The sequence below is a fragment of the Pholcus phalangioides genome, unplaced genomic scaffold (assembly GCF_987345545.1).
Source record: "Pholcus phalangioides strain wild (caught in Gottingen) unplaced genomic scaffold, Ppha-v1.0 ptg000007l_1, whole genome shotgun sequence".
NCBI lineage: Eukaryota > Metazoa > Arthropoda > Arachnida > Araneae > Pholcidae > Pholcus > Pholcus phalangioides.
Window position 1 is genome coordinate 20085508 of NW_028301600.1, and position 19853 is coordinate 20105360.

Genomic DNA, 19853 nt, shown 5'->3' on the forward strand with positions numbered 1-19853 from the left:
CCTTTTTCTGAAAAAAATTTACACACACACACAGTTAAGGTGTTAAATTAATTTAATAATAATTAAAGACTATTATATAAGGACTCAGATAATGATTAATGATTTGTTTTAATCCTGAATCTCTCATGTTTCTCTTTAATATTTTATTTTGCTAGTGACAATTTTATTCGGTGTTTAACCTCTAAAGTGGTGATTCCCAACGTGGGGCCCACTCCCCACAAGGGGGCAATTTGATTTTTAAGGGAAACAATTTCAGAATGAGTTTTTATATTTAGTCTTGAAACGTTTCAGAACTTCCACCATTTTTATATCAGTTTAAGTTTATAATTTTAAAGAATTTCTCTTGATGATTTCTTCTTTCGGTCACTGCATTTTAACTAGATATGTTTGACATCTATATTTTTTGTATTTGTATTTGTATTTTTATAGGCAACTTTTTTCAGCCACCTCGTTGGGCATTTTGCCTGTTGTGGCTTTTGTGTTTGATTTGTATTTTATTTTTCTCTTTCATTGTTTTCTGTGGAAGGGGTTCGAGCGTTCGACCAGGGCTTCTTAACGTTTTGTATTACATGGACAGTTTGTGCCAGTAAGATGAAGTTTACGGACCTCCTGTTCCAATAAAATTAAGAAAAATGAAGGACACAGACCCAGTTATAAAATAATATTCTGTACATAGGCAATATAAAAACGATGAGTTAATTGTTTTTTCATCCAAACACACAGACCCCCTGAAGTTTTTTCAAGAACCCCTGGTTAAGAACCACTACTTTTGACTAAGCAAATGCCCTTTTTTGCCTCCCTCGTGAATAGGACTTATTGAATAACAAGAATTACAAACAATGGAAGGGGGCAGGGCCGTCTTAAGAGCATCATGGGCCCTCCGGGCCAAGTGGTTTTTCGGAGGCTCTACAAGGTAAATTCTAGAAATTTTCAACCAAATCTCATTTTTATGAGGCCCCTCTCGAATAAATCGGGGAAGCATCCACCCGGACCGTGCCAGTGTGGGCCCCATGCGTTAAGACGGCACTGATGGGGGGGAAAGAGATAGAACTAGGGTGTGGTGGGACAATGCCTCCGAAGTTACAAAATTTAAGGATGCAAAGCAAAAAGCTGTGGTTTTTACATTAAAAGAAGCTTTGATATGGAATTATGAAATTTAATGGCGAACTATGAAAAGAGTTCTGGTGGTGGGGAGTGGCGGGGGGGGGGGGGTTAGCATCAGGATTTCAGAGATGCTTTGGTGGGGCATGGGTTAAAAAAGGTTGGGAATCACTGCTCTAAAGCTATTTTTCATACAAGTTGAAAAAGTTCCCCGATATCGTCAAGACGGCCCGGTTAGGCTATGAATTAAAGCCAAATTTCTAAAAACGTAAACCCCGCTTAAGAATAAATCGGTAAAGAGGATAATGAGATTTTCTAGTCTTTTTCTTTCTATATCAAGAAAAATTGGGTAAGTGAATACCGTTTAGGGGATAAAATTACTTAACTGACTATTCATTTTCATTTCGAAATCTTCAAACATAATGTGTGTAAATGGAAATAACGCTCCTTAAGTGGGTACCGAATTTTATATTGATTTTCTTATCCACGTGTGTTAACACAACTATACGTGTAGAAAGTGTGTTTGTTGTAGAAATTTACATAGAAAAAGCTATACACTTGGCATAATTTCGAAATAAAATACTAAGTAAGTAATGTAATGTGAAACAATTTCACACTGTGTTTCGCAGGATGAATTGATAACCGTTTGAGAGGGTTCTTTCAGGTTCAAATGATATCCACTTAAAGGGGTTTGACTGTTATGTATATTTGCTACTGCTGCTGCCATCTTGTAAGCACGGGTAAGCTTACTTACTTTGACATACTGAGTTTTTATCACGCGAGATGATGTAGCACTATATAACAATAAAATAAATTTTTGTAAAGTTGAATAGAAGGCAGGGCCGCAACTGGGGGGGGGGGGAGGGAGCAGGTGGGTCTGGTGCCATAGGCACTGGATCAGCCCTTTAATTACGCGCCGTAAATTCGCTCTTTAACCTCTTCTTCAGCATTACAAGGGGGAAACCAAAATGCGAGCTTGCCCGGATTACCAGCCATCTAGTTATGGCCATGATAGAAGGTGCATAATAATGAACCTCATGAGAATACGTTCAAATACGAATTATTTTTTGAGATACGTTACGTCTAGGGATCACGAGAATGCGCAGGATTTACTTTTGTAGAGGGGTTGGATTATGGGGAGGGAAGGTCAAGGGAATTTCTTCCATAAAAATTCCGAGACAAAATCTTCCAAAGGTAGCATTTAAAATTGAAGAAAATTTGTTAAACTACCATCTTGAGATATTTTCCTTTGATATTTTTATTTTTTTAATAATTTAATTTTTGATTCCCTTTGGGAAAATATATACCCCTATGCCTCCCCTTCAGCGTAAGCCTTTACTGGAGCCCTCTCATTCTGGAACTCGACTCGTGGGTCCATCAACTAGCGACGTCTTAACGCATCGGCCCACCTGGACATAGCCCAGGGGCCTCGAGTGTAGAGAAAACCTCATGAAAATGAGATCTGAATAAAAATTTCGAGAACAAGCATGCAAATTGGTAGGCAGGCATTTTTAACAAGGTAGGGTCAGTAACCCTGAAAAAATCCATTTTCCCGGAGACCTATGATGCTCTTAAGAAGGCTCTGCCATAAACAATTATCTCTTTTTCATCATACACCCAGATCTTTTGCGGTCCTCGGGCCACAATTTTTCATTGGTCCGTAAATAGTAAATTTCTAGCGCGAAAAAGGTTAAACAATTCATCCTGGGACACTCGAGCCGTAGCGCTTTCATCCTGATCCACGGGACAGCTCCTGAAGGAGGCGCTCTATCTATACATCTCTATCAAATTTTAGTCATTATTAGTTCTCAATTTTTGAAATGGATTTGATTCCCATACAAACCATTGAATTAATTTTCAACGAATAAATTTGATGAAATCAGAAAAAAATTATTTTCGGAAGTCTTGATTTAAAAGAAGATGCGTCCCAATAAACTACGGAGGAGGGGAGGGGGCACGTAAATGCATCACTCCATCGTTTGTAACTACAAACATTCTTCGACCAGCACCTTCTATAATCTCCACCCTTCGTTATTGTTGCGTTGATAGAGCATTATTATTTTTGTACTGCATACACAGATAATGTGAGAAATAATTTGAAAAAAAAAATTGTAGATTACCTGTATCCAGGGCATGATTTTGACTTCAATGGGCCCTAGGCGAAGCGAAAATTAGTGGGGTTTTCCCTGCAACTGGGGTAAAAATATTTGGTTGGTCAAAAAAATATATGTTTAAATTTTAGGGCCTGAAATTCATGAGGTACACAGCAAATGCCCCACTTGCCCATGTAGAAATCGGGTTATGTCCGTATCATAATACAATGCAAAATGATTTTAGCGCCCTTCGGAATTTTGTGACGAGCCGCCACTGCTGATCCATATGGGAACGTCTGCCAATTTTCAGGAGCTCCGCAATCATCGTTTCAGAGTAGGGGCTTCTTCAAATTTTCGTAGGCCTGCGGCCCGAACAGTTTTGGACCCCTTTGTGACCGATTTTAAATTTTTGGGGGAAGGGAACCGGCATCAAAAAAGGCGCCGGTCCAGGCCGATGCGCCGGGAGAGGCGACTGATTGTGCAGGTCCGTAGGAGCATCCTGTATTTTATGGAACAGACCAATTTTCCCATATTATCCTGCTCTTGGGAGGCGCCATTGCCGCCTTCATCCAAAAAGGCATACATAATTACAGAACGTACAGGGGTGCTGAAAAAGTACCTACACGAAAATATAAGCTCACTAAAATTAATTTAAATTTCGAGAATAGATGAAAATTATAATTTATAAAAGAAAAATTTCAGAACTAAGGAATATATGCGAAGTTGATGAAAATTTCTAATGTATGAAAATTTGAAGTAATTGAAAGAAATAATTATAATAATGAAAAAAGAAATAATTCCGGAATTAATATAAGGGAAATTATTCCAGAATTAATTAAATATTGGACGTTAAAGAGAAATAGTTCCAGAATTTATGAAAGAAATAATAAAAAATTAATAGCGAAATCACATACCAGAATAAGTGAAAATTCTGAATATATGGAAAAATAATTTTTAGAAGAAGTGAAATAATTTGGGGGAAAGATCTTTGTTTGATTTTGAACCCTGGGCACCCGGGTATCACTTGTTCGCCCTTTAAGACGCATCTGATCCAGGAGATTAATTTTATGTGTTTTCTGAGTAAGAAATTGAGAAATATGTAAAGGTGATGCATGTGCACAAGTGGCAAACTCAGGGAGGAGCATAGGTGATCTCCCCCCCCCCCCTCCACCATAAGTGGATAGACTTCTCGAACGGGGACGTGCGAATCACCGAGGGGTTGTGTATGAGGGGTAGTTACCTGGGGAGCGAAAATGTCCACTTACTTGGGTGGTGAGTTAACACAGCTTAGCATGCGTCATGTATTTAATGTTTAATCTACCTTAAACAATTCTTTGATGAATTTTTAAACAAAATTTAATGATTTCGTAAAAAATTTAAAAAAAAGCTTTTTAGTCCTCTCATCTTTTTACTTGTTAGAACTAGGATGACCATATTTCCTTCAGCAAAATACGGGAAAATGCAGGACACCACCAATTACCGCCAAATGTGAGCGAAGTTGCCAAACATCGCATAAATCACTGAAAAATTGCCGATGACGGGAAATTAAGCACTACAGCAAATTGCAGTGGATTAAAATGAATTCGACGAAATAAAACGTAAACCATGACAAATGTGTGAGATGAATACTTTTATCTATACAGTGATTCTAAATCCATGGGACAAACTTTAAGAAGTGGTATAAGATTCCTAAACAAGCATTTTTGATCATAGAAGTTCGGTCAAATCGCAATAGCAAAGGCGGTAGAGTAGAGGTTGTTTTTAGAGAGTACACAAAACAGCATTTCACCAGAAGTAAATATTATATTTTTCCGACGGATTGGCTGAGATATCTGCTGTCAACCATTCGAGGGTGCAGGGTATTGTAATTTGGTGGGCCTTCTCATGATGCAACTTAGGTACTAACGCAAATTCCACCACAAGTCATTATATCGATTAATAATTGTTCGGCGCAGCATAACATCGATGGTTTTTGCACCAATAAAAAACAAACTCCAATCCAATCCGAAGGTGCATAAGCACCCTCGAATGATTTATAGCACATAGTGCAGCAAATCCCACCCTTTACCACCTTTGCTGTTGCGATTTGACCACACATTCTATGATCAAAAATGCTTGTTATAGGTGTCTCATATTACCTCTTAAAGATTGTCTCATGAATTTAGAATCACGCTGCAGTTGTAACTATAGTTAGTGGCAGGGCCGTCTTAAGAGTATCATGGGCACCCAGGCCAAGTGGTTTTTCGGAGGCCCTACCTGGTAAATATTAGAAAATTTCAATCGCATCTCATTTTTGTGAGGCTCCTCTTCTCTTGAGGACCCCGGACCGCGCCTGGGTGGGCCCATGCGTTAAGACGGCACTGGTTGGTGGCGTAGCCAGGTTTTTGTCAATGAGGAAACGAAATTGTAAAAAAAAAGGCGCCTTCTTTCTCTTCCTTACCTGGGCGCAAATTTAATATTAGTGTGCTGAAAGAACTTTAAATTTCAATAAAAAAAATCGAATTAAATTTATTTTCTATTTTCCGTTTATGTTTACTTTTCGAACTAATTAAATTAATTACTTTTGATTCATGTAATTATTTTTTTTATCAATTTAAGAAATTTTAATAGTATTTTAGTATATACTGTATGCTTATAAAAATACAAATTCTAGGAAGAACAGGTAGACTGCCCAACAAAGTGACTGAAAAAATAAGATTAAATTAGGGTTACTAGATCCGAAGACTGAGAAAGGAGGACGTCTGTGCTTAGTGACGTCACTTATAAAAAAATTCCCAATAGATGGCGCCACTATTCCGATAAATAAAACTTTTTGGGGTTTTCAACCACGAAAACTTGCAGCTGTGTTTCCAGCTAGATGAAATGCATGAAAAATTAGTTATCTCTACAAATCATTCCATCTAATGCAAATTTGCTGCATTTCGTAATTTGAATTTCACACACAAAACATTTCTGTTTTCTAATGGTTTTTTTTTTTTTTTGCAATTACTGTAAAACTTCTTTTTTGAGGACACCGGTAGGAGAAAAAATTTGCCTGTAGAAAGGGATGACCGATAATCAGGGGTTTGAAATGTATACTTTTTTATATAAGGGGAAATTGTAATTTGGCCGAAAAAGAGGGGTGACCGCATCTCAGGGGGTGTGCATTAAGAGGGGTGTTACTGTATTTTTTCCCTTTATCTCCGATTTGGCGTTCCTCCTATTATGGCATTCTCTCCGGCCGTAGGGGTCACACCAAGGGCGTAGCGAGGGGGGGGGGACTTGGGGGTCTGGTCCCCCCCCCGAAATGTGAGAAAATGACCGAAAAAAGGGAAAAAGATGGCCAAATCCATCGTTCTGTCCCTTTGGTCCCCCCCGGAAATGAAAGTGGTCCCCCCCCCCCGAACGAAATTTCTGGCTACGCCCCTGGGTCACACAGCCCTATAGAGCCGCCCTTGCACAGGTTGTATTTCAGAACATGAAACAGTTAATAATCCATCGCCTGATATATACACAAATACTGTAGAACCAATGAAACACACAAGTAAATGCGGGAAAAACCACGGAATTCCTAACGCGTTTCGATACACAATGGCTTAAGAACGTAAGAAAATCACGCCACCGGGGATCTAACTTGTGTTGGTTACCAGATCTCAACTCCCAGCGTTGTTCAGCAGAAAAAATACGTCTGTGCGAGTCAGTCGTCGGAGTTAAAATTTATGACTATTTCCGCTGAACAACCGGGAATCAAGATTTTGTAACCGACCCCGGATGACCAAAAAAATAATACTAAGTAAATTCCAACACTTTTCTCTATCTTCGCTCAAATAAATAGCACAAACCCAGCCATAGTGAAATTGCAAGACGAAGCATGTATAAATGGAGTTTTTTTATTTCTCTCACTTAGGTATTCATCCTTTCAGTCAATGGAGGCAGAAAAAGAAAATTTAACTTAAAATTTTTTTTTCTTTTTGGACCAAATGTCATTTAGGACCAAATGGCGATTTGGACCAAATGGCGATGTAGGTAAAACATTGATCCCCTTGCGACGCCACTGACTATCGTAATATAATTTAAGGGGTTGAAAAATAGTTTCAATACTTGATATCAATAAAGAATAAAAATTCAAAAGTTGGCTTCGTTGAAAATACGTAAAAAACAGGGACATTTTCCCAAAAAAGTCAGAAAGGTCAAAATCACGCGAAAATACGAGAATGTCCCAGAAAATACGGGATGTATGGTTACATCGATGAAGGCTGAACATGACTCAATCGAACAACATGACATGCCTACCCGGTGTGATTAATTACGTCATCAAAAACATCGCAGACTGAATTCCCGTCTCTATAATTCGTGACAACTTTCCAGAAAGAAGATAAAAGCTGTCACTTGCTCCAGTCAATTTCTCCGGTGCATAGTGTACATTGCTGTTGTACGTTTCGATAGTTGACAACGTGAATTTGAAAAAGAGGCAAGTATTTATTATTTTCGTAATAACATAATCCAATCATCAAAGCATTTATTCACCTATGTCATAAAGTATTTATTGAAACATTTCGTTGTTCCATTGCATTGAAATTATATCCCGAATCGAGATTTCCGTGGAAACAGTTATATTCTATAACTACATGGATGCTTTAAATCATTTGATCGGAATTCACTATTGAAAAATTCATACATTTTTTCCCCCTCTTAATTTATAATTAAGTACTAAATGTTAATTTTTTTTTTTTTTTTGCCTTATTGTACAGGAATCTCTGTGGTTGGTTCTGGTGTATGGGAGGAAATTCTGCTTCATCTATGGAGGCTCCTATCATTTGTGCTGCTACTGCCAAACACACTGGCACTGTAAGTAATGGTTATGTTAAAAAGCGTTTGTGAGAGCATGATTATTATATTACCTATTAATAATGTGCATGTCCAGTGATCAAATTTGGAAATAGACCGTATAACTTCTTTGGAAGTTCTGTACCTTTATTTTCTCTTTTATTTGATAATTAGATCTTCTGAGATGCTGCTGTACTCTAATTTACCTTGGTCCCGAGACCCATGTTATTCGAAAAATCTGGGTCTTTGAGTGAAAGTGGGTACCTCTCAAAAAATTTTATCTTGAAAAAGATTGTCCCCTCTCATAATCCACTGGTATCTCTATGAATTTTCTTCCAGCATGCCCCAGGTCTTTCATCACCCACTTATATCTCTTTGGCTTTGAGACACAGCGGCGGACCATGTTCTGGGTAGGAGAAGGAGGTGTATCTCTTTGAATCAAATAATTCATTCCTAAGAACATGTTGGTCTATCCAAAGGTTCATTTACTTTCATTGTCTACTAGTACAAAAAGCTTGCAAAGAAGCTCATTAGCACTGAGAATTTAACGTATGGAATTTAGCACATGTAATAAATCGAAAAACATAGTTAATCCTGCAGTATATATATCCCCCAAATATGCAGTTAGTCCCGCTTATAACGTTCTCCCATTTAGAATGTTTTTCCACTTGGTACAACTTATTTTCGTGGTCCTAACAATAAGTAATTCTTATTAAGATTTCCTGTTTAAAGTGTTTGACTGTTTACAATGTATTTTATTATGGTTTTTTGGAAAACATATGAATCTGTAAACTCCCTTCTGATTGATTTTACATTTCGTTAAAAAAATCTTAGCACTTTCAATATTTTCCGATCAAATTTAAAGCAAATTATATTTGTTCCCCCGTCTCACAGACACTTATCTTCTGATTCCCTATTCATACTTTAGTTTTCCTGGTAAAATGATTTTATTTTCCCCTCTCTGATGGTCCACCACTCTGATCTGTTGCCATTTAAATGTCACATATTTTCACACATGAATATGAGAGCTATGTCAGATTTGTGTTGGAGAAACTTAACAGTGTGCTTATGTGTGTGTGCCCAGCATTTGGCGTGTTTTGTGTTCAGTAGGTGATGCCATCTATCTAGTGCCGCAACTAGATACTTTTTCAAATGGGGCAAGCACATATTTTGGCTGACCCGTGTAATGCAGAAGAAGCAGTTATAAAGGGTGAATTTGGTGCCCCCCCCCCCCCCTCTAGCCCAGAGCACTAGACCCGCCTGTCCCTCCTCCTCCCAGTTGTGGCCGTGCATCTATCCTCCTTCCTCTATGGCAAAGTAATAATCCATGTTAGAAATTGGAATAATCCTTAGGGTATACGCACGTGTAATAAAATACTTTAAAATAATCCACACTTGATGGAATCCGCACATGATGGAAAGGACAGTACACTGGTACTACCAAATTATAAAAAAAATCATGAAAACTCAAAATTATAATTGCCAGAAAAATAAATTCTGCCAAGTTTGAAGTTGCTAGGTTTTGGCCCAACAGAAGCAGCAAATACTTTGAACAATAAGGGAAAAAAATCAGTGCTGAACTGCAACTGTCAGCAGAATTTGCGACAAGAGCACCACCATACGATGAAAGTGAAATGACAGTTCAACAATGCAACAGTGCAGAAAACGTTTTGTTCATTCGCTTACACACTCATACATGCATGTGAATATGCAAATGAGACATAAGAGTTAATGTAGTAAAATTGCTGCAGCCGTAACCATAGATGTGATTTCGCTTTTACTTTGTCATGATCCCTTACCCCAAATACAAATAATAGAAATGAATAAGAAATGCAGCAGCTTATATATATACTGCAATGCAAATGTATTGGAATATTTGTGAATCAATAAATGGTAGCAGAGCCCAGCTTCTCAAGCTGTTGGTATTGTGAACTTGAACACCTGAATGAATGAACGCCAGGGTCTCTGCCACCGGACTTATCCCGTTGCAGAGATCTCTTCTAGCCCAGCTTCGTGGCAGAGTCTGGAACAAAGTGAGTGTGTACACCTAACAGTCTGAGTGTGTAGCTAGTGTTGTGTATGATATTTCAGTGCTGCCATCTATACTTTAAATTGTGAGTGAAGTGTAATGATTGAATATTTGTTACCGTTGTAGGCCTGTTGCTCTCTGTGGCGAGACTTTTTAATGGGGAGATCAGCTCGCATTCGCACCTTGAAGTTGGGAACCTCAGAAAACCAACTTCAGCCGACCACCACTGTGGGGTTCGAACCCGGATCCTCGTATCGCTAGTCCGTCACTATAACCACTCGACCACCACAGCGGCCCTACACACACACACCTGCATTATTAATATTATTTCACTAAGCAGGTGTTAAGTCCTAGCAGACAAAGATAGTATAATCCATTTAAAGCAGACAAGCACAGAGAAAATAAATGTTTCCAAGGTGCCCATTTAGTGACTTTCTCACGTGCTATCCTTATCCTATTAAAGTCGTTTTCAATTTTTTATTGTCATCAGCTTCAAGCATGGGCGAAGATACGAAGGGGGGGGGGGCATTGCCCCCCAGCATCAAAAGTGGAGTCGATTGATCTAATGTATATATGAATTATCATCATCTTGCCCCCCAGCAATAATGACCGTGCCCCCCCCCAGACTTCCAAGTCTATCTCTGCCTATGGCTTCAATGCACAAATGCGCGCCAATCTCCCCATTAAAAAAATCTCGTCACAGAGAGCAACAGGCCTACAATGGTACAAATATTCAATCATTACACTTCACTTCTGAAATATAGATGGCAGCACTGAAAATCGGACACAGCACTAGAAACGCACTCAGACTGTTAGGTACACATCTGCCACAACTCACTGGGTAGTAAATTGCCATGGCGATAGACCCAAGTTGCGCTCGGTTTGAAAGAAAGCATCTCAGCTCGCATTATCATGCTCATTACTTAAATATGCATCCTTGGGTATATTTTCTATTTTTCATGAATATTCTCCAGTCCTGTTAAAATTTGAATTTTTTTTTATCAAAGTCTTGTTCATACCAGTGAAAGAAAGCCTAGTTTCTTGGCCAAAATTTGTTGCTATAGTGGTTTCAAACAGCTATAGACACAAAGAATTAGATTGGCATTAATAACACGAAAATACATTTTTTTTATTACTTTGTTTATTTTGAGGTTTTTTAAACGTTTTTTTTTTTTTTTTTTTTTGGGAGCAATCTTCAATTTCTATGACGTTGAAGTTGTTTGGGGAAGAAAAAAATTCTGACTCACCAAGGCAGGGCTGTAACTAAGACTTTTTTCTGCCCGGGTTAATTATGATTTTTGTGTCTCCACAACTTTAAAATTTGATTATTTTATAACGGTGTTCTTTGTTTCTCATTTTGCTGGCAAAATGCCCAAAAGTGGGAAAAACTGGTAAAAACCAGGGTAAAAATAACAAACCGGCAAAAATAGTTGTATGGAAAAAATATCTGACCCTCTCGCACTAAAAATATACATTTCTGAAATTCAAGCATAATCACTGGATTATTGCTGAGATAGTGGAAATCATTAAATGATAATCAATTAAAATATTGTTTTATTCGATCAGAATATTTTATTTAATGAAACCACCAATTTTTGAGGATTTACAGTATGTAAAGAGGAAAACTTTTCTGAGATTTTAGAATGGAATCCTAAGGCTTGTTTGGTATGTGTCATTTTTCTCAGAGAAGCTCACAATTTTATACCCGAAGTCTAACGCCCAGTTTAAAAAATAATTTATACATAGCATTTTTACTTTTCACATAGAAGAGTACCATAGCATTATAGACATAGTAAGAAAGAAAAAAAAACATGTGTTCTCTCTAAAATTTGGTCCTAATTAACTAATATCTATATATTTCTATGGAAAACTATATATCTCCTGGTGCTTTGCTTGCACATATATTTTTTAGAAGTTTTAGGACTTCTACATCTTCTACCTGAATGTTGATGAGGGCTTTATCACCCCACAACACATCCATAATTTGGATATTGCCTTCTCTATTAAAAACTGACGTGAAAAAGTCATTGAAAGAGATGATTATGATGTTTTACTTCAAAAACATCATAATCTTGGTATAAACGCCCCACTCCTTGCATACGCCAGTGATAACTTTTTTGTAGCAAAAAAAATTCTGATATAAGAATCAACCACTTTTAAGATTTAAAATGACTCCACCAAACGTGATTCTTATAAGCGGTATGTACTGCACAACATTATTTTGTAACTTTTTTTTAATGTGTGGTTTCTGAGAAGTTTGATGCCTAAATTGTTTCTATATTTGCTAATTAAGGCAGTCCTAGGCACCATGTCTCGTGTCTCTTGCTTGGAAATTGCTTAAAATTAATTGCATTATGTAACTGAACATCATTTTTATTTGTGTTGATATATAAATTTGTGTTTGAATTTTTAATTACATCAATTACAGCTTTATAGGTCATGGGGGAGGGGTGTGTCCTTCCAGTGCAAAAATATTATTGGCATAGGCGGGAGGGTGGATGTGGATAATCCCTCCCCCCCCCCCCCCCAATTTGAGGAGCCTGTTAACACACACTGTAAAAATATGTTGATGGCCTCAATATGTTTTACTACCAATTAACAGACAAGGTCTTCATTCCCATGGGTGTCCGGTATCAATGTTCTACTTTATATGTTGATACTGCAGTCCCATTCCCTTAAACTGAAAGCCAAAGCCTGCATTTCTAAATCATCTTATTGAGATGGCATAAATATAGAAGCTAATATCGTAAACCTGAATATGAGGACAAAAATTATTTTAATACATTTGATGAATTATTTTAATTCATTTAATTGCTACATAGCAACCATATCACTAAGCAGCAAATAACGCACGGGTCTCATACTCCTGCATGACGCAGCACAACCAATCGTGACTATTTAAATGTGTGCAAAAAATCAACACCTTAGAGTATGAGGTACTAAAATTATTTTAGGCAACACATAGCGCTGCAATTTTTGTATTTGTAACAGAATCTGTGAATAATTAAACAAATACCTAACGCTATTTCACTTACTCAACTCAAGCATATTAAAATTTAAATACAAAAATATACACGCTACGAAAATATTTATCAAAAGCTGAATAACCATAAACAAAATACATAATTGATGCACTTTAATGTGTATAATGAACCCCTTTTTGCCAAAAATTGGTCCCAAAAGTAGGGGGAGTTTCTTATACATGGATAGTGTTACAGATATTAATGAATTACTTAATTCCTTGCAATTTACAATGGGAGTGACTCTGATAGTGATAATGAACTAGTTGACATAGTTGAATGTGATTATACATTCGAGCAGTATTTCCCAAAGTGGGCAATATCGTCCCCTGGGGAGCGATGGAATGGTCGGGGGGCAATAGAAGCTACGAGTATAGCATCAGACCCTATGGGTTTGCTTGAGTCGGGGGGACGATGAGAGAAAAAAATTTCTGAAGAAGGGGGAGATGGAACAAAAAGTTTGGGAACCTATGCTCGTGGTTCTCAACCTTTTTTGATTCGCAGAGCCCTCCTTATCCACTATATAATTTTTATGGCGGAGCCCTGTTTAACTCGAGGAGCCCTTTTTTGTACATAATTTTTATAGCAGAACCTGTAGGCCTTTTATTTATCTATCAAATTTACTGATTTATATTATTTTTCTCGAGTTGCCGCTGAGCCCCTGGGAGGTGCACATGGACCACCGGTTGAGAACCCCTGCATTAGAGTGACGAGGGATTTAATGGTTTTTATAATAATTTTTTTTTTATATCTTAAAATAAATTTCTTGGATGAAAACTTTTTTTCCACATGTTAAGCCCAAAAAATCAGAGGGTTTCTTATGCGCATAATTTGAATATCATTTGGTCAAAGAAGGAATGTTTCAACCAAATTAATAAATTGCTCTTAGTATGTTTCTCCAAAATAGGTCACAGTTAATTGAATACATTGATATTATTGGGACACTTACTGAATAACAGTACCATGATTTTTCATACATATGTTTTCATATCATGTTGCATATTTTTAAAAAGTGTTTTAACTGGTGATGTCCGCTAACAGGGAGTGTCCGTTATGGGACATTCCACTGTACATTGATTTTCCACTTGTCAATCTGTAATACTAGCAGTCATGTCCCCACATCCTGTAGCATTGTCCGTAGGCTAGTATGTTTGGCAGTCCCCTGATGAGATTTTTTTTATGAGCCCCTTCTGTAGTAAATTTATAGTAAAAAAAACAGTCTTCAGACTGGAGCAATGCCAGGTGCCAGCCCCATCCTTGTGGGGGGGGGGGCATGCTAGTAGTAATTACTTAAATTGTTTTATGCTTCTTATTAGCTGTTTGCTCATTTGTTGCTAGCGTGTTTTGAAGTACTATTATCATGATCATTCACCTGACCATGATTAATTATTCATGATTATATATATAATTATTCACGATTATTCATCTTATTTATAAATGCAGCTACCACATTTATGATTGATTATACAGTAGGTTCAGATTTATCTCTTTTTTTTAATTTTTATGTACAAAATATTTCATTTCTGTGTTGTATATTTCATTTATGCAACTTCATTTACACTGGTTTGCTCAAAAAAATCATGCATAAAGAAAAGATAGTAAAAAAAATGGTGCAAAAATTTGGCAAGCAGTTATATTACATGTAGTTATGCAAATGATTAGTGTTGCGAAAGAATAATGCAAATATTCCCACTAGCAAAGGGTGTGCAAGTATTACACAGGAAAAGTAGATTTGTTCTCATGTTGCTCGTCAATTTTCACCATTGACAGGCCAACACCAGCAACTTTATTTACAGTGACCTCAGGAGTGGCAAACCTAGACAGCTGGGAATTGGTACCATATCTTCTGCGATAAATAGCGATTGTTTGGTATCGGATGACATTCATGTTCAACAATGGTGACCCATTGGTCAGTGGGGAAGTAGTGCTTATTCTTTGAAAAGGCGTATAGTTCAGATTGCAGGTGCATTGTGGTCTGAGGAATCATCACTTATGAAAGACAGTCATCTCTAGTTGTAATATGGGGAGTCATCTGCTCAACGTCTACAAAAAGTCTAGGAAATTTTGCAGGCAGAAGTTTTACCTCTTATGGTAGGGCTTCCATCAGGAATATTTCAGCATGATGATGCTTGCCCACATACATTAAGAATTGCAACGTCCCTTATGGGAGTTGCTTGCCCGGTTCGAAATATCCAGCAATAAAGTGGCAAACGACAAGTGGAAAATGATTAGAAACAAACTTTCGCATGAAATATTATTATTTATTCAATTATATGGGTTAGTTAATTTTAACAATGGATTAGTATATCTTGGAGCCCTCTATTTGACGTTAGCAGTAAAGATACTGGCTCACCAATTGATGATCAACAACAGTCAACCTGTGCAGCGATCGGACATCCGATGTTGTTAGCTTTTCCGTAAATACCAGAGGAGTTTTCTCAGTTGAGAACCGGAACACCTTGATCAGTTCCTGGGGGCCTCTCGGTTGAGGGCCGGACCACCTTGCTCAGCTCCGGGGGGCCTCTTGGTTGAGGGCCGAACCACCTTGATCAGCTCCAGGGGGCCTCTCGGTTGAGGGCCGAACCACCTTGATCAGCTCCGGGGGCCTCTCGGTTGAGGGCCGGACCACCTCGATCAGCAATGAAGAACTTTGACTGTGAAGATTGTTTTATATTTTGATTCCGGACCTGCCGGAAAACGGATTCAAATAATGTAGATTATTGCATTTTAACAATTCAGCCTAAGGCCAATAGATACGGTAGTAAGACGGTGAACCGTCCTACTAGAGGGCTTCAGTTGAACAGAACAAGATTAGACGAACGCAATGTGAGAGACAAAGAGGGAGGAATTTATACTCCCCTTTTACAAGAAGTTTGGAACCACATGTCCTCGCATGGCCTTTTCGCCTCAACAAAATTATCGAATTTGCATATTCATGCGTCACTATTATAAACATTACAATTTAATTACATTGGAATCTGGCAACATGACACAATCCGGAGAGCTGATCAGACTCTCCCGATTATGTAAACATTACTAACATAACAATATGAAATGAATTGTTCCGACGGAGGTCTGCAGCCCCCCGCCGAAAATAAGTGAGTACAACACTATATTTTCGTATCCGCACAACGAGACTTGCAACAACTCCCCCGGGAAGTTCTTCGATAAAAATAATTTAAACTGGGCTAAGCCTCGCCCAACTATACATATATTGGATCAAACCCCTCCACGAAAATAGCGGCATCGTCGTCATGAGGGAAATTAATTTATGTGGGACATCAGTAGCCCGACCTCTGGCCCGTTCTCGTTCGACAGCCGAAAGACCCCACCCGCCGACTGCCGAACTAAACGAACACTCTGGCCCTTACCGGTTCGCCAGTGGGTCCTCGGGTGGTTTCCGGTAACTGAGAGGTCCCTGGGGTCTAAAATAAGAAGGAATTTCCCACATAACGACAAGACCACCATTAACGTAGAGGGATCGGATCCCGATACGTTACATTCCCCCTCACCACGGAAGAATTTTTCCCAAAAAAAAAAAAAATTCTATAGGTTAAAAAAAGTTAATTTACAGAAATACTTGCAAAAACTATGTTAACATATCACCTGGTATATTAAACTTCCCACTAAAGGAAAAGTTATCGACAGCCAAATCAGTATCCTGATTTTGTAAGTATCGCGAAATTTCAACACTGCTTCTGAATTTTGTCCCTTCGGGAGAGTAATAATAGACGTCAATACGAGGTTCTTTTTTCCTCTTAACGAGAACCCTTTGCCACCCTCTCTGAATCGGAACCAAAAACTTAGAGTAACCTACGGAAGATTTAATGAAATTCGTTTTCACCCTCTTAGGAGTGGTGTCCTCCTCGGGATTTTGCCGGTTAAAGGACGTACTAGAGTTAGTGCAATTAGCACTATTTAAGGGCGTTTGTGAAACATGATGTCGACTCGGATTACTGGAAGTGTGTTGTACAAGGACCTCTCTACTCTCAGGTGACTGCGGGACAGGCTCAAGAACGATTTGGTCACTACTAACGAATTTTTTCAAGTCACAAGCATTGACTTTATAGACATTATCATTGGATAAATCCACTATCAGGTAGACAATAGGTGAAATTTTTTCCAGGACTCTACACGGGCCGTCCCATCGTGGTTTCAACTTCGCCATAACATTGCCTTGCGCACTAGAACGGAAATGCGTTCTCCTTAATACCAAATCATCCTGATTAAAGGTGTGCAATAATCTTTTTTTGTCATAATATCTTTTTTGTCTCCTTTGTTGTTTTTTGACATTTTCCTTAACTTGCTTAAGTAAGTTTTCGGGCAAACTCACCCTTTCCCAAACCGGTATGTCCATAGCCCAGTCAAATGGTAAAACTAATTCTCTACCAAGAAACAATTTAGCTGGCGACTGACCCGTAGTTTCCGAGGGAACCGACCTAATAGCAAGACCAAAAAAGGTTAAATTTTTGTCCCAGTCTTTATGTTTATCACCAACATAACAGGAGATCATCTGTTTAATTGTCTTATTAAATCTCTCGGTAAGGTTTGATTGAGGATGATAGGGGGTTGTGAACCTTTGCTTGACCTGGAGAACTTTACAAGTTTCCCTCATAAGGTTTGATATAAAACAAGAACCATTATCGGAAACTAATCTTTTTGGAAAGCCATATCTCATACAGTACTCATGAACAAACTTTTTAGCAACTGCACTTGTCGTAATTCGTCTTAGTGGAAATAACTCTACCCACTTTGTGAAATAATCGACGACGACTAACAGATGCACGTTCCCTCTGGAAGAAACGGGAAAGGGACCCATGGTGTCAATCCCAACCATTTCTCCTGGATGATCAACAGAGGTTGACACCATGCCTCCCCATCGCCTCGTATTGTCGAATTTGCATGTTTGGCATTTTTTACAGGACAGGACAAATTTTTTTATATCTTTACGCATACCGGGCCAGAACGCGCGTTGTCGGCATCGCTGAAGAGTTTTATTGACTCCCATGTGACCTGAAATGGGATGCATGTGCATTTCAGTCAAAAATTTCTCTCTACATGGTGGAGGAATTACTAGCAATTTTTTATTCCTGAATCTAAAAAACAATTTTTGATTTTCGAAAAGGTAATACTTTTCAATTTTTTCATCAATTTTTTGTCTTCCGACAGATTTATCATTAAAATACTGTATAATATCTTGGTAATTTTTTTTCTGTTGAACAATTAACTCAGGTAAATCCAAAAACGAGAACAAATATAATTTATTATCAATTTTTTCCTCGAAATCAGTTTCGGCGGTGACAACAGCGGGCATTCTGGACAGGGCATCAGGGGCCTGCATGGTCGAACCTTTTCTATATTCAAACTTTAAAGGATATTCCTGTAGTAATTGAGCCCATCGGCTTAACCTCCCCTTCAATTGTTTAGCCTCAAAATACCAGGCGACTGCCCTGTGATCCGTTACTATAGTAACAGGTTCTCCTGAAAACCAGGCTCGAAATTTATTACACGCCCATATAACAGCGAGTCCCTCCTGTTCTGTTACCGAATAATTTTTTTCTGCTGAATTCAAGGTACGACTGGCATAGGCTAACGGCTTTTCCCCGTCAGGCTCAACTTGCTGCAAAATTGCTCCAAGCCCAATTCCTGAGGCATCTGTGTAAATTTTTAAGGCACAATCTTTTTTTCTTGTGGTTAGAACGGGAGCACAAGACAAGAGATGTTTCAATTTTTCGAACGCCTGTTGGTGTATTTTGTCCCATTTGAACCTTTGCCCTTTTTTTGTCAGGCCGTAAAGGGGGTTAGCGACATCACCAAAATGGGGAACAAATTGCCGGTACCACCCGCAGAGTCCCAGAAAACGTTGCACCTGTTTTACTGTTTTAGGCCTAGAAAAACTCAAAATGGCGTCGGTTTGGTCCTGTTTTACGTGCCATCCTTCTTTGGTCAAACAGAGACCTAGATATTCCAAATTTTTTTTATAGAGATTACATTTGTCTGGCTTAAGAGTTAAGCCTGCTTTTTCCAAACACGAAAATACTGTTTTCAAGTTTTGTAAATGTTCCTCAAAATTCGAACTGTAAACGACAATGTCATCCAAATAAAAATCGGCACACTTACCGACTAAGTGGCCCAGGATTGTAGTCATCATGCGTTGGAACGTGGCCGGGGCATTGTTGAGTCCAAAGGGCATTACCTTAAATCGGTACATTCCAGAATCGGTTATGAATGCCGTTTTGTCCCGATCCTCTAGCCGCACTGGAACTTGCCAATACCCTGAGGCCAGATCGAACGTAGAGACGAATCGTGCGTCACCCACTCGTTGTAGAATTTGATCGATGAAAGGCAAAGGGTACCGATCGGGTGCCGTAATTTTATTCACCTTTTTATAGTCGACGACAAATCGCCAATCACCAGTTTTCTTTTTGATTAAAAAACACGGGGAAGCCCAGTTTGTGGAGGCTGGCTCAATGACGTCATCACAGAGCATTTGTTGCACCTGTTCTTCTACTAATTGTTTTTTCCATCGCGGAAGAGAAAAAGGGGATCGAAAAACCGGTTTTCCGTCAGTCACGATCTTATGCTCAGCAACGTGAGTTCTACCGGGAGTGTTTCTGAACAAATTCGGAAATTGTTTTAACAATTCAAACAAACTTTTTTTCTGATCGGAATCAAATTCCGATTTACTTACTAAATTTTGCATTTTTTCCTGATCAACATCTCCTTTATACGACAACAATCCTCCTTTAAGTTCAAAGTTTTTGAAGTCAACTATAATTTCAGTTTTACTCAAAATATCACTGC

General features: G+C 38.4%; 1 protein-coding gene across 1 annotated transcript in view; it reads left to right on the forward strand.

Moving 5' to 3' along the window:
- Positions 1-7558: 7558 nt before the first annotated feature.
- LOC149085037 (acyl-protein thioesterase 1-like) overlaps positions 7559-19853 on the forward strand; it is a 35687-nt gene continuing 23392 nt past the window's right edge. Inside the window, exons 1-2 of the mRNA XM_089232799.1 lie at positions 7559-7644; positions 7925-8021. Of these exons, the coding sequence (XP_089088925.1) occupies positions 7950-8021 (72 nt within the window). The 5' untranslated portion in view covers positions 7559-7644; positions 7925-7949. The remainder of the gene's footprint in view (positions 7645-7924; positions 8022-19853) is intronic.